Source organism: Salmo salar, chromosome 02 (genome assembly GCF_965601325.2).
Source record: "Salmo salar chromosome 02, fSalSal1, whole genome shotgun sequence".
NCBI lineage: Eukaryota > Metazoa > Chordata > Actinopteri > Salmoniformes > Salmonidae > Salmo > Salmo salar.
In genome coordinates this window covers 80,261,042-80,276,626 of record NC_138292.1, presented here as the reverse complement: position 1 = coordinate 80,276,626, position 15,585 = coordinate 80,261,042, and the positions used below count along the sequence as shown (strand labels likewise).

Sequence of the window (15,585 nt, the reverse complement as noted above, 5' to 3'; positions counted from 1 at the left end):
ACTGAAAGAATAAACGTGATAGTTTCCGGATTCGACCATATTAATGACCAAAGGCTCGTGTTTCTGTGTGTTATTATGTTATAATTAAGTCTATGATTTGATAGAGCAGTCTGACTGAGCGATGGTAGGCAGCAGCAGGCTCGTAAGCATTCATTCAAAATAGCACTTTCGTGCGTTTTGCCAGAAGCCCTTCGCAATGCATTGCGCTGTTTATGACTTCAAGCCTATCAACTCCCAAGATTAGGCTGGTGTAACCGATGTGAAATGGCTAGCTAGTTAGCCGGGTGCATGCTAATAGCGTTTCAAACGTCACTCGCTCTGAGACTTGGAGTAGTTGATTCCCTTGCTCTGCATGGGTAACACTGCTTCGAGGGTGGCTGTTGTCAATGTGTTCCTGGTTTGAGCCCAGGTAGGAGCGAGGAGAGGGACGGAAGCTATACTGTTACACTGGCAATACTAAAGACTGGCAATACTAAAGCCTATAAGAACATCCAATAGTCAAAGGTATATGAAAAGAGAGAAATAGTCCTATAATTCCTTTAATAACTACAACCTAAAACTTCTTACATGGGAATATTGAAGACTCATGTTAAAAGGAACCACCAGCTATCATATGTTCTCATGTTCTGAGCAAGGAACTTAAACGTTAGCTTTCTTACATGGCACATAATGCACTTTTACTTTCTTCTCCAACACTTTGTTTTTGCATTATTTAAACCAAATTGAACAGGTTTCATTATTTATTTGAGGCTAAATAGATTTTATTGATGTATTATATTAAGTTAAAATAAGTGTTCATTCAGTATTGTTGTAATTGTCATATACGAATAATCGGTATCGGCCTTTTGCGGCCCTCCAATAATCGGCATCGGCGTTGAAAAAACATAATCGGTCGACCTCTAGTCCATATTGCTCAGATCGCTCTCCCTCTAACTCAGACTTCTCTCCCTCTCTCCCTCTAACTCAGATCTCTCTCTCTGTCCATATAACTCAGCTCTCTCTCTCTCTCTGTCCATATAACCCAGATCTCTCTCTCTCTGTCCATATTGCTCAGGGAGAGAGAAAAAACTGAACTAGAAAGAGATGGAAGAGAGAGAAGAGAGGGAGCAGGTGTCCTGCTGGTTTTTAGATTTTATTTAGATTTATTTCACCTTTATTTAACCAGTTAGGCCAGTTGAGAACAAGTTCCCATTTACAACTGCGACCTGGCCAAGATAAAGCAAAGCAGTGCGACACATACAACAACACAGAGTTACACATTAACAAACGTACAGTCAATAACACAATAGAAAAATACAAATAATATATGTACAGTGTGTGTAAATGTAGAAGAGTAGGGAGGTAGGCAATAAATAGGCCATAGAGGCGAAAATAATTCAAATTTAGCATTAATACTGGAGTGATATATGTGCAGATGATGTTCTGCAAGTAGAGATACTGGGGTACAACAGAACAAGAGGGTAAGTAATAATATGGGGATGAGGTAGTAGGGTGTGCTATTTACAGATGGGCTATGTACAGGTACAGTGATCGCCTTATCTCAGCTCACTGGTCACCATAGCAACACCCACCCGTAGCACGAGCCCCAGCAGGTATATTTCACTGGTCATCCCCAAAGCCAACACTTACTTTGGCCACCTTTCCTTCCAGTTCTCTGCTGACAATGACTGGAACGAATTGCAAAAATCACTGAAGCTGGAGTCATATCTCCCATTTAACTTTAAACATCAGCTGTCAGAGCAGCTTACAGATCACTGCACCTGTACATAGCTCATCTGCTTTTTAAGCTGCACTGACAGCTGATGTTTAAAGTTAAATGGGAGATATGACTCCAGCTTCAGTGATTTTTGCAATTCGTTCCAGTCATTGGCAGCAGAGAACTGGAAGGAAAGGTGGCCAAAGTAAGTGTTGGCTTTGGGGATGACCAGTGAAATATACCTGCTGGAGCGCGTGCTATGGGTGGGTGTTGCTATGGTGACCAGTCAGCTGAGATAAGGTGGGGCTTTACCTAGCAAAGACTTATAGATGACCTGGAGCCAGTGGGTTTGGCGACGGATATGTAGTGAGGGCCAGCCAACGAGAGCATACAGGTCGCAGTGGTGGATAGTATATGGGGCTTTGGTGACAAAACGGATGGCACTGTGACAGACTGCATCCAATTTGCTGAGTAGAGTGTTGGAGGCTATTTTGTAAATGACATCGCCGAAGTCAAGGATCGGTAGGATAGTCAGTTTTACGAGGGTATGTTTGGCGGCATTAGTGAAGGAGGCTTTGTTGCGAAATAGGAAGCCGATTCTAGATTTAATTTTGGATTGGAGATGCTTAATGTGAGTCTGGAAGGAGAGTTTACAGTCTAACCAGACACCCAGGTATTTGTAGTTGTCCACATATTCTAGGTCAGAACCGTCCAGAGTAGTGGTGCTAGTCGGGCGGGAGGGTAGGTGTGGGCAGCGATCGGTTGAATAGCATGCATTTAGTTTTACTTGCATTTAAAAGCAGTTGGAGGCCACGGAAGGAGAGTTGTATGGTGTTGAAGCTCGTTTGGAAGTTTGTTAGCAGTGTCCAAAGAAGGACCAAATGTATACAGAATGGTGTTGTCTGCGTAGGGGTGGATCAGAGAATCAGCAAGAGTGGCAATATTGATGTATACAGAGGAAAGAGTCGGCCTGAGAATTGAACCCTGTGGCACCCCCATAGAGACTGCCAGAGGTCCGGACAACAGGCCCTCTGATTTGACACACTGAACTCTATCTGAGAAGTAGTTGGTGAACCAGGCGAGGCAGTCATTTGAGAAGCCAAGGCTATTGAGTCTGCCGATAAGAATGTGGTGATTGACAGAGTCAAAAGCCTTGGCCAGGTCAATGAATACGGCTGCACAGTAATGTCTCTTATCGATGGCGGTTAAGATATCGTTTAGGACCTTGAGCGTGGCTGAGGTGCACCCATGACCAGCTCAGAAACCAGATTGCATAGCGGAGAAGGTACGGTGGGATTCGAAATGGTCGGTGATTTGTTTGTTAACTTGACCTTAGAAAGGCAGGGTAGGATATAGGTCTGTAGCAGTTTGGGTTATAGAGTGTCTCCCCCTTTGAAGAGGGGAATGACTGCAGCAGCTTTCCAATCTTAGGGGATCTCAGACGATATGAGAGGTTGAACAGGCTAGTAATAGGGGTTGCAACAATTTCAGCAGATGATTTTAGAAAGAGAGGGTCCAGATTGTCTAGCCCAGCTGATTAGAAGGGATCCAGATTTTGCAGCTCTTTCAGAACATCAGCTGTTTGGATTTGGGTGAATTAGCAATGGGGGAGGCTTGGGCAAGTTGCTGCAGGGGGTGCTGAGGTGTTGGCCGGGGTAGTGGTAGCCAGGTGGAAAGCATGGCCAGCCGTGGAAAAATGCTTATTGAAATGATCGATTATCGTAGATTTATCGGTGGTGAGTGTTTCCTATCCTCAGTGCAGTGGGCAACTGTCTTATTTAGCCATCTTTCCCCAACACTAGAACAGAGAAGGTACTCACAGGGTGAACACAGCCAGGTGGTGTGTGGGTGAGAGAATGGGTATGATATTCTCCATCTCTCCTTTCCCCTGGGAACTAGTCTGGCTGACTAATGATTTACAGCCTACAGTACTACAACTCACTCACAAGCATGCACACACAAAAACACAAGGACAAGCGCACACCCACACAGACAAGCGTGTGCTCATGCTGCCTTCAAGACAACTGGGAACTCTGGGGGGGGGGGGACTAGCGCTGACTGGGAAAATCGTTTTGAACAGTCATCAAACTCGGAATTCGAAGTCGGAAATTCAGGTTTCTGCTTAGAGCTCCGACTTTCCAACCGAAAGATCACTGATGTCACGATTTGACCTCACTGACCTCACCATTTGACCTCACTGACCTCAAAGTTTTTACGTCACAATTTCACCTAATTTTCTTCGAGTTTCCAGTTGTCTTGAATGCACCCTCACACCACACGGACAAACACGTCTAGTTAGATTAGTTCTTTATTCACTCAATTCACGTCTGAAATAATATTCCACACATACATGCATCATAATTATACTGAACAAAAATATAAACGCAACACAACAATTTTACTGAGTTACAGTTCATAGAAGGAAATCAGTCAATTTAAATAAATTAATTAGGCCCTAATCTATGAATTTCACATGACTGGGCAGGGGCACAGCCATGGGCACAGCCTCCCCCTGGGGACCTAGCCCAGCCAATCAGAACGAGTTTTCCCCCACAAAAGGGCTTTATTACAGACAGAAATACTCCTCAGTTTCATAAGCTGTCCGGGTGGCTGGTCTCAGACGATCCTGCAGGTGAAGAAGCCGGATGTGGAGGTCCTGGGTTGGCGTGGTTACATGTGGTCTGTGGTTGTAAGGCTGGTTGTACTGCCAAATTCTCTAAAACGACATTGGAGGCGGCTTATGGTAGAGAAATGTTTGCTACATACATTACATGTTGCGTTTCTATTTTTGTTCAGTGTAGATTGACTCAGAAATGGGATTCAGAAAGCAAAACAAACTAAGAGGTAAGAAGTAATAGAGCTGTTTGTTCTAATGACAAATCAACTCATTCAGGTTATACCTTTTTCACTGCTTTCCATTTACAAGAAAATAACAAGATGTTCGTTGTGTGTCACTATTTAAAATGACATACGGCTGTGTGTCCAACATGAAGCCATATGAACCTTCTGCAAAAAACAACTGAAGAGCAAAGATCAACACAGGAAGTAGTGAGACAATAACAGAACATCTGACTGAAGGTTAAAGAGCTCAATACAGGAAGTAGTGAAACAATAACAGAACATCTGACTGAAGGTTACAGAGATCACACTATATAAAGAAAGAGGCTGTCACCCTATTACCTACCTAGTGCACTACCTTCAGGCTCTTGTAGTGCACTATGTAGGGAATAGGGTGCCATTTGTGACAGACTAAGATAATTAACGTAATGAAGTATGATGTCAACAAAGGCCCTTGTTTCCTCTTCTCACCGTCATCCTAAAAACCTCCATAACATCTAGAAATAATGATATTCTATTGTAAGGTGATCAAATGTGTAACTTCATGCAGAGAAACAACACAGGTCTAGACAGCGACTCCTTTTATTTAACTTTATATTATTATCATCAGAGTCCATCACACAGCTGTGTCAGTCAGACACCATGACATCACAGGTCAGATAGTGAGGTCATAGGTCACCTCGGGGTCACATGACAACATCACAGGTCAGACAACAATGACAGATCTAGGATCAGCTTCCCCTCCCCCAATCCTAACCTTAACCATTATGTGAAGAGGTCAAGGCAATGACATCACATGTCAAACAATGAGGTCACAGGTCATATAACATCACAGGACACCCTCAACCCCGGGGGGGGTGTGTCAAGTCAGACCGTGATCTGTCGGCTGAAGAGGTCGAGGGTCAAGTCAGACGGTGGTCTGTCGGCTGAAGAGGTCGAGGGACGTCAGACGGTGGTCTGTCGGCTGAAGAGGTCGAGAGTCAAGTCAGACCGTGGTCTGTCGGCTGAAGAGGTCGAGGGTCAAGACAGACGGTGGTCTGTCGGCTGAAGAGGTTGAGGGTCAAGACAGACGGTGGTCTGTCGGCTGAAGAGGTCGAGGGACGTCAGACGGTGGTCTGTCGGCTGAAGAGGTCGAGAGTCAAGTCAGAGCGTGATCTGTCGGCTGAAGAGGTCGAGGGTCAAGTCAGACCGTGGTCTGTTGGCTGAAGAGGTCGAGGGTCGCGCCGTGGCGCGGCGAGAGGTCGAGGGCAGCGCCGTGGTCTGTCGGCTGAAGAGGTCGATTGACGTCAGACGGTGGTCTGTCGGCTGAAGAGGTCGAGAGTCAAGTCAGACCGTGGTCTGTCGGCTCAAGAGGTCAAGTCAGACCGTGGTCTGTCGGCTAAAGAGGTCAAGGGTCAATTCAGACGGTGGTCTGTCGGCTGAAGAGGTCGAGGGTCAAGTCAGACTGTGGTCTGTCGGCTGAAGAGGTCGAGAGTCAAGTCAGACCGTGGTCTGTCGGCTCAAGAGGTCAAGTCAGACCGTGGTCTGTCGGCTAAAGAGGTCAAGGGTCAATTCAGACGGTGGTCTGTCGGCTGAAGAGGTCGAGGGTCAAGTCAGACTGTGGTCTGTCGGCTGAAGAGGTCGAGGGTCAAGTCAGACTGTGGTCTGTCGGCTGAAGAGGTCGAGGGTCACAGCAGAGAGGAAGGCTGGTATGCTCTTCTGGTGGTGCAGATGGAGGTCCACCATCTCTCTCAGGGTTTTACTGAAATCTGTCTCCATCAGCTGCATACTGCCTCCACTGCCCACAACACCTCCACTGGCCTGGAGGAGAGAGAGGGAGAGGACGAGAGATAAAGAAGAAAGAGACAGGGAGAAGGTTGTCAGTTAGAAGTACACTACATATAGAAACTCAGAAAAAAAAGAAATGTCCCTTTTTCAGGACCCTGTCTTTCAAAGATAATCCAAATAACTTCACAGATCTTCATTGTAAAGGGTTTAAACACTGTTTCCCATGCTTGTTCAATGAACCATAAACAATTAATGTCGTTAAGACACTAACAGCTTACAGACGGTAGGCAATTAAGGTCACAGTTATGAAAACCTAGAGCACTAAAGAGGCCTTTCTACTGACTCTGAAAAACACCAAAAGAAAAATTCCCAGGGTCCCCGCTCATCTGCGTGAACGTGCCTTAGGCATGCTGTAAGGAGGCATGAGGACTGCAGATGTGGCCAGGGCAATAAATTGCAATGTCCGTATTGTGAGACGCCTAAAACAGCGCTACAGGGAGACAGGACGGACAGCTGATCGTCCTCGCAGTGGCAGACCACGTGTAACAACACCTGCACAGGATTGGTACGTCCGAACATCACACCTGTGGGACAGGTACAGGATGGCAACAACTGCCCGAGTTACACCAGGAATGCACAATCCCTCCATCAGTGCTCAGACTGTCCGCAATAGGCTGAGAGCGGCTGGACTGAGGGTTTGTAGGCCTGTTGTAAGGCAGGTCCTCACCAGACATCACTGGCAACAACGTCGCCTATGGGCACAAACCCACCGTCGCTGGACCAGACAGGACTGGCAAAAAGTGCTCTTCACTGACGAGTCGCGGTTTTGTCTCACCAGGGGTGATGGTCGAATTTGCGTTTATCGTTGAAGGAATGAGCGTTACACCGAGGCCTGTACTCTGGAGCGGGATCGATTGGAGGTGGAGGGTCCGTCATGGTCTGGGGCGGTGTGTCACAGCATCATCGGACTGAGCTTGTTGTCATTGCAGGCAATCTCAACGCTGTGTGTTACAGGGAAGACATCCTCCTCTCTCATGTGGTACCCTTCCTGCAGGCTCATCCTGACATGACCCTCCAGCATGAAAATGCCACCAGCCATAGTGCTCGTTCTGTGCGTGATTTCCTGCAAGACAGGAATGTCAGTGTTCTGCCATGGCCAGCGAAGAGCCCGGATCTCAATCCCATTGAGCACGTCTGGGACCTGTTGGATCAGAGGGTGAGGGCTAGGGCCATTCCCCCCAGAAATGTCCGGGAACTTGCAGGTGCCTTGGTGGAAGAGTGGGTTAACATATCACAGCAAGTACTGGCAAATCTGGTGCAGTCCATGAGGAGGAGATGTACTGCAGTACTTAATGCAGCTGGTGGCCACACCAGATACTGACTGTTACTTTTGACCCTCCCCCTTTGTTCAGGGACACATTATTCCATTTATGTTAGTCACGTCTGTGGAACTTGTTTCAGTTTATGTCTCAGTTGTTGAATCTTGTTATGTTCATACAAATATTTACACGTTAAGTTTGCTGAAAATAACGCAGTTGACAGTAAGAGGACATTTCTTTTTTTGCTGAGTTTATATACAGCAGTATGTGGAAAACTCTTCAAATTAGTGGATTCAGCTATTTCAGCCACACCCGTTGCTGACAGCACACAACCATGCAATCTCCATGGACAAACATTGGCAGCAGAATGGCCTTATTGAAGAGCTCAGTGACTTTCAACATGGCACCGTCATAGGATGCCACCATTCCAACAAGTCAGTTTGTAAAATTTCTGTCCTGCTAAAGCTGCCTCGGTCAACTGTAAGTGCTGTTTTTGTGAAGTGGAAACATCTAGGAGCAACAACGGCGCAGCCGTGAAGTGGTAGACCACACAAGCTCACAGAACGAGACTGCTGAGTGCTGAAGCAAAAATCATCTGTCCTCAGTTGTAACACTCACTACCAAGTTCTAAACTGCCTCTGGAAGCAACGTCAGCACAAGAGCTTCATGATATGGGTTTCCATGGCCAAGCAGCCGCACACAAGCCTAAGATCACCATGCGCAATGCCAAGCTGGAGTGGTGTAAAGTTCACTGCCATTGGACTCAGCAGTGGAAACATTCTCTGGAGTGTTGAATCACGCTTCACCATCTGGCAGTCCGAGGGACGAATCTGGGTTTGGCGGATGCCAGGAGAACGCTACCTGCCCCAATGCATGGCACCGACTGTAAAATTTAGTAGAGGAGGAATAATGGTCTTGGGCTGTTTTTCATGGTTCGGGTTAGACCCCTTAGTTCCTGTGAAGGGAAATATTAGCGCTACAGCATACAATAACATTCTAGATGATTCTGTGCATCCAACTTTGTGGCAGTTTGGGGAAGGCCCTTTCCTGTTTCAGCATGACAATGCCCCTGTGCATAAAGCAAAGTCCATACAGAAATGTTTTGTCGAGATTGGTGTGGAAGAACTTGACTGGTCTGCACAGAGCCCTGACCTCAACCTCATCGAGCACCTTTTGGATGAATTGGAATGCCGACTGCGAGCCAGGCCTAATCGCCCAACATCAGTGCCCAACCTCACTAATGCTCTTGTGGCTGAATGGAAGCAAGTCCCCGCAGCAATGTTCCAACATCTGGTGGAAAGCCTTCCCAGAAGAGTGGAGGCTGTTATAGCAGCAAAGGGGGGACCAACTCCATATTAATGACCATGGTCTTGGAATGAGATTTTGGAATGATGTCAACTTTTGGTCACATAGATGGATCAGAAGCCTCATCTCTCCTGGAGTAGAAAACCCTGTTGTAGGACACACACACACACACACACACACACAAGGATAGACAGACAGTAGATACACACACACATACATACACACACAGGATAGACAGACAGTACACACACACACACACACACACCACACTTTGCGTCAAGAGGGAGAGAACATTAACTTTAGAAGTGAGAAAAGAAAATCGATTTAGAAGTTGTTTGTTGTTTATGGGGACCTGTTTGTGAGCGGTGGGATGAGTCGGTGAAATGGGAAGAAATTCAGGGTGGATTAATTAAATAAATACAACGCCGCTCAGAGTGAAATGAGGAGAGGGAGCGCAAAGGGAGGAGAGGGAGGATGAAGTAATTAAAGAAACGCAGGGAGGAGAGGAAGAGAGATAGAGAAGAGAAGAAGGGGGAGAGAGATAGAGAGAGCACGTCTCTTCTACCCAGTCAACTTTCCATTCACAACCATCCCTCTTTGTCCATCTCTCTCCCCCATTCGGTTTCTCTCCTCCTGTGTGTAAGCCCATCTGGAAAGTTATGCCATACCCCTAAGTCTCTCTCTCTCTCCCTGTACACACCAGCACACACACCTGGAGGGCGCCATGGGAACCAGGGCCGGTGTTCTAGAGCCCCGAGGACTTCACAGAACACGCATGACCATCAAGTTATACTCAACGTCTGTGAAAATGTCTCTACTGTAGTCTTTTCCCTGTCCGATGCTGAAGAATCCATAAACATCATACACACTAATATATGAATACTTTTCCCTCTGAAGTCATGTTGATCAGTCGGTAGAGTATGGCACTGGAAACACCAAGGATTGTGGGGTGGATTCCCGCTTGGACTCCCCACCTGAAAACTGTATGCACCCATGACTAAGTCACTTTGGATAATGGGGTCTGGTAAATGGCATGTTACTATTACTTCAACTCTGACCTATAAAGACTGAATAATGTCAACTATATAAAAATAATGATTATTACTTCAACTCTGACTTATAAAGACAATAATGTCAACTATATAAAAATAATGATTATTACTTCAACTCTGACTTATAAAGACAATAATGTCAACTATATAGAAATAATGATTATTACTTCAACTCTGACTTATAAAGACTGAATAATGTCAACTATATAAAAATAATGATTATTACTTCAACTCTGACTTATAAAGACAATAATGTCAACTATATAGAAATAATGATTATTACTTCAACTCTGACTTATAAAGACTGAATAATGTCAACTATATAAAAATAATGATTATTACTTCAACTCTGACTTATAAAGACAATAATGTCAACTATATAGAAATAATGATTATTACTTCAACTCTGACTTATAAAGACTAAATAATGTCAACTATATAGAAATAATGATTATTACTTAAACTGACTTATAAAGACTGAATAATGTCAAATATATAGAAATAATTAAATAAAACATTTTTATCTTGGGGTAGAAAGGCCAGTGAGGGAGAGACAATATAGAGGGAGAGAAAGAGAAAGGAGAGAAACACAGAGAGATAGAAGTGAGACAGGATAGGGAAAAATGGAGGAAGGATAGAGAGACGGGAGAGAGAGATGAGGGGGAGAGATGGATGGAGAGAGAGACAGGAGGGAGAGAGAGGAGGGAGAGAGCGACAGAAGGGAGAGAGAGACAGGAGGGAGAGAGATGGATGGAGAGAGACAGGAGAGAGATGGAGGGAGAGAGAGATGGATGGAGAGAGATGAGATGGAGGGAGAGAGATGAGAGAGAGAGACATGGATGGAGAAAGAGATGGATGGAGGGAGAGAAGAGAGATGATGGCGTGAGAGATGGAGGGAGAGAGATGGAGGGAGAGAGAGATGGAGAGAAGAGAGGAGAGATGGAAGGAGAGAAGAGAGATGGAAGGAGAGAAGATAGATGGAGGGAGAGATGAGGGAGAGAGAGAGAGATGGAGGGAGAGAGAGAGATGGAGGGAGAGAGAGAGATGGAGGGAGAGAGAGAGATGGAGGGAGAGAGATATGGATGGATGGAGAGAAAGATGGATGGATTGAGAGAAAGATGGAGGGAGGGAGAGAGAGAGATGGATGGAGAGAAAGATGGAGGGAGGGAGAGAGAGAGATGGAGGGAGAGAGAGATGGAGGGAGGGAGAGAGATGGAGGGAGAGAGAGATGGAGGGAGAGAAGAGAGAGCACCAGGCCCAGAGGGTAATGATTAACATGCACCACACTTTCATTGATGATCCCCTTCCTCTCTCCAATGGCAGGAAAAACAGAGGAAAGAAATCCGATTTCATTTAAAGGTCAGAAGTGGGATGTTTTCTTCAAAAAGGGATTTATTCAAATAGTGTGTGTGTTCTCAATGTGTGTGTGTGTGGATTTATTTAAATAGTGACCTTATCAACGCCTGTTTGCATATTCATGACTCCCCAAAACGTGTTATGAACAAGTCCTGACCTTTATCAAATCAACAAGTTGTTGTTTAATAACAAAACAATAACTTCACTATGTCAGTCCAGGGTGCTCCTTTCCCCATGCTCTTCTCTCCCTCTACTACTACTACTACTACTACTACTACTCCCCCTCCTCCCCCTCTCCTCCCCTCACCCTCTCCTCCTCTTCCTCCTTCCCCTCTCCTCCCCCTCCTCACCCTCTCCTCCTCCTCCCCTCACCCTCTCCTCCTCCTTCCCCTCTCCTCCTCCTCCTCACCCTCTCCTCCTCCTCTCCTTCCCCTCTCCTCCTCCTCCTCCTCACCTCCAAGCTCTCCTCCCCCTCCTCCCCCTCTCCTCCCCTCACCCTCTCCTCCTCTTCCTCCTTCCCCTCTCCTCCTCCTCCTCCTCACCCTCTCCTCCTCCTCCCCTCACCCTCTCCTCCTCCTTCCCCTCTCCTCCTCCTCCTCACCCTCTCCTCCTCCTCTCCTTCCCCTCTCCTCCTCCTCCTCTCACCCTCACCTCCAAGCTCTCCTCCCCCTCTCACCCTCACCTCTCCTCCTCCTCCCCTCCTCCTCCCCTCACCCTCTCCTCCTCCTTCCCCTCTCCTCCTCCTCCTCACCCTCTCCTCCTCCTCTCCTCCCCCTCCTCCTCCCTCTCCTTCCTCCTCCTCTCCTTCCCCTCTCCTCCTCCTCCTCCTCACCTCCAAGCTCTCCTCCCCCTCTCACCCTCACCTCTCCTCCTCCTCCCCTCCTCCTCCTCCCCTCCTCCTCACCTCCCCCTCTCCTCACCCTCTCCTCCTCACCTCCCCCTCTCCTTCCTCCTCCCCTTCCCCCTCTCCTTCCTCCTCCCCCTCTCCTTCCTCCTCCCCTTCACCCTCTCCTTCCTCCTCCCCCTCTCCTCCTTTCACCCTCACCTTTCTCCTCCCCCTCCTCCCCCCTCTCCTTCCTCCTCCCCCTCTCCTCTCCTCCCCCTCTCCTCCCTCTCCTTCCTCCTCCCCCTCATCTGTATTTCTAGTTAAAGGAAATCGATGGTTGGTGGATTAGAATGCGGGACGTCACACGGCAGTCACCTCAGCCAACCAGAGACGAGGCTGCTGCGGAATGCCAATCCACCAATCACGTCATCACATCCTGGGGATCATTCCCTCCCAGACTGGACACACAGGAAGACTATGACTTACACACACACACAGGTGCACTCACACACACACACACACACAGTCTCAGGGGATCACTAATTGACAGCTTTGTGATGGTAAATCTTCTAGAATAAGTTGGGTAATGTGTGAAGGTTGAGCTGACAGTCTTCTAGAATAAAGGAGGGTTACCAGATCAGAGTGTAATGTGAGGGGGTTACCAGGTCAGAGTGTGTAGTGAGGGGTTACCAGATCAGAGTGTGTAGTGAGGGGGTTACCAGGTCAGAGTGTGTAGTGAGGGGTTACCAGGTCAGAGTGTGTAGTGAGGGGTTACCAGGTCAGAGTGTGTAGTGAGGGGGTTACCAGGTCAGAGTGTAATGTGAGGGGGTTACCAGGTCAGAGTGTGTAGTGAGGGGTTACCAGATCAGAGTGTGTAGTGAGGGGGTTACCAGGTCAGAGTGTGTAGTGAGGGGGTTACCAGGTCAGAGTGTGTAGTGAGGGGGTTACCAGGTCAGAGTGTGTAGTGAGGGGGTTACCAGGTCAGAGTGTGTAGTGAGGGGGTTACCAGGTCAGAGTGTGTAGTGAGGGGGTTACCAGGTCACAGTGTGTAGTGAGGGGGTTACCAGGTCAGAGTGTAATGTGAGGGGGGTTACCAGGTCAGAGTGTGTAGTGAGGGGTTACCAGGTCAGAGTGTGTAGTGAGGGGGTTACCAGGTCAGAGTGTATAGTGAGGGGGTTACCAGGTCAGAGTGTGTAGTGAGGGGGTTACCAGGTCAGAGTGTGTAGTGAGGGGGTTACCAGGTCAGAGTGTGTAGTGAGGGGGTTACCAGGTCAGAGTGTGTAGTGAGGGGGTTACCAGGTCAGAGTGTGTAGTGTGGGGGTTACCAGTTCAGTGTGTAATGTGAGGGGGGTTACCAGGTCAGTGTGTAATGTGAGGGGGGTTACCAGGTCAGTGTTTAGTGAGGGGGGTTACCAGGTCAGAGTGTGTAGTGAGGGGGTTACCAGGTCAGTGTGTAACGTGACGGGGGGTTACCAGGTCAGAGTGTGTAGTGTGAGGGGGGTTACCAGGTCAGAGTGTGTAGTGTGAGGGGGGTTACCAGGTCAGAGTGTGTAGTGAGGGGGTTACCAGGTCAGAGTGTGTAGTGAGGGGGTTACCAGGTCAGAGTGTGTAGTGAGGGGGTTACCAGGTCAGAGTGTGTAGTGAGGGGGTTACCAGGTCAGAGTGTGTAGTGAGGGGGTTACCAGGTCAGAGTGTGTAGTGAGGGGGTTACCAGGTCACAGTGTGTAGTGAGGGGGTTACCAGGTCACAGTGTGTAGTGAGGGGGTTACCAGGTCAGAGTGTAATGTGAGGGGGGTTACCAGGTCAGAGTGTAATGTGAGGGGGGTTACCAGGTCAGAGTGTGTAGTGAGGGGTTACCAGGTCAGAGTGTGTAGTGAGGGGGTTACCAGGTCAGAGTGTATAGTGAGGGGGTTACCAGGTCAGAGTGTATAGTGAGGGGGTTACCAGGTCAGAGTGTGTAGTGAGGGGGTTACCAGGTCAGAGTGTGTAGTGAGGGGGTTACCAGGTCAGAGTGTGTAGTGAGGGGGTTACCAGGTCAGAGTGTGTAGTGAGGGGGTTACCAGGTCAGAGTGTGTAGTGTGGGGGTTACCAGGTCAGTGTGTAATGTGAGGGGGGTTACCAGGTCAGTGTGTAGTGAGGGGGGTTACCAGGTCAGAGTGTGTAGTGAGGGGGTTACCAGGTCAGTGTGTGTAGTGTGAGGGGGGTTACCAGGTCAGAGTGTGTAGTGTGAGGGGGGTTACCAGGTCAGAGTGTGTAGTGTGAGGGGGGTTACCAGGTCAGAGTGTGTAGTGTGAGGGGGGTTACCAGGTCAGAGTGTGTAGTGTGAGGGGGGTTACCAGGTCAGTGTGTAGTGTGAGGGGGGTTACCAGGTCAGTGTGTAGTGTGACGGGGGTTACCAGGTCAGAGTGTGTAGTGTGAGGGGGGTTACCAGGTCAGAGTGTGTAATGTGAGGGGGGTTACCAGGTCAGAGTGTGTAATGTGAGGGGGGTTACCAGGTCAGTGTGTAGTGTGAGGGGGGTTACCAGGTCAGTGTGTAGTGTGACGGGGGTTACCAGGTCAGTGTGTAGTATGAGGGGGGTTACCAGGTCAGTGTGTAGTGCGAGGGGGGTTACCAGGTCAGTGTGTAGTGCGAGGGGGGTTACCAGGTCAGTGTGTAATGTGAGGGGGGTTACCAGGTCAGAGTGTAATGCGACGGGGGTTACCAGGTCAGAGTGTGTAGTAAGGGGGGTTACCAGGTCAGAGTGTGTAGTAAGGGGGGTTACCAGGTCAGTGTGTAATGTGAGAGGGGTTACCAGGTCAGTGTGTAATGTGAGGGGGGTTACCAGGTCAGTGTGTAATGTGAGGGGGGTTACCAGGTCAGTGTGTAATGTGAGGGGGGTTACCAGGTCAGTGTGTAATGTGAGGGGGGTTACCAGGTCAGAGTGTAATGTGAGAGGGGTTACCAGGTCAGTGTGTAATGTGATGGGGGTTACCAGGTCAGAGTGTGTAGTGAGGGGGGTTACCAGGTCAGAGTGTGTAGTGAGGGGGGTTACCAGGTCAGAGTGTGTAGTGAGGGGGGTTACCAGGTCAGAGTGTGTAGTGAGGGGGTTACCAGGCCAGTGTGTGTAGTGAGGGGGTTACCAGGTCAGAGTGTGTAGTGAGGGGGTTACCAGGTCAGAGTGTGTAGTGAGGGGTTACCAGGTCAGAGTGTGTAGTGAGGGGGTTACCAGGTCAGAGTGTGTAGTGAGGGGGTTACCAGGTCAGAGTGTGTAGTGAGGGGGTTACCAGGTCAGTGTGTGTAGTGAGGGGGTTACCAGGTCACAGTGTGTAGTGAGGGGGTTACCAGGTCAGTGTGTGTAGTGAGGGGGTTACCAGGTCAGAGTGTAATGTGACGGGGGGGTTACCAGGTCAGAGTGTGTAATGTGAGGGGGGTTACCAGGTCAGAGT

General features: G+C 48.3%; 1 protein-coding gene and 1 long non-coding RNA gene across 4 annotated transcripts in view; one reads left to right on the top strand and one right to left on the bottom strand.

Annotated features, from left to right (window-relative positions):
- Window positions 1-5,340: 5,340 nt before the first annotated feature.
- On the top strand, window positions 5,341-5,926 carry LOC145862618 (uncharacterized). Its single transcript, XR_014382151.1, has 3 exons — window positions 5,341-5,468; window positions 5,665-5,744; window positions 5,810-5,926. It is a non-coding gene; the product is annotated as an uncharacterized LOC145862618 (long non-coding RNA).
- mad1l1 (mitotic arrest deficient 1 like 1) overlaps window positions 5,794-15,585 on the bottom strand; it is a 103,675-nt gene continuing 93,883 nt past the window's right edge. For all 3 annotated transcript variants that reach the window (XM_045710464.2, XM_045710460.2, XM_082967446.1), the window contains exon 19: window positions 5,794-6,334. In XM_045710464.2, the coding sequence (XP_045566420.1) occupies window positions 6,167-6,334 (168 nt within the window). In that variant the 3' untranslated portion in view covers window positions 5,794-6,166. The remainder of the gene's footprint in view (window positions 6,335-15,585) is intronic.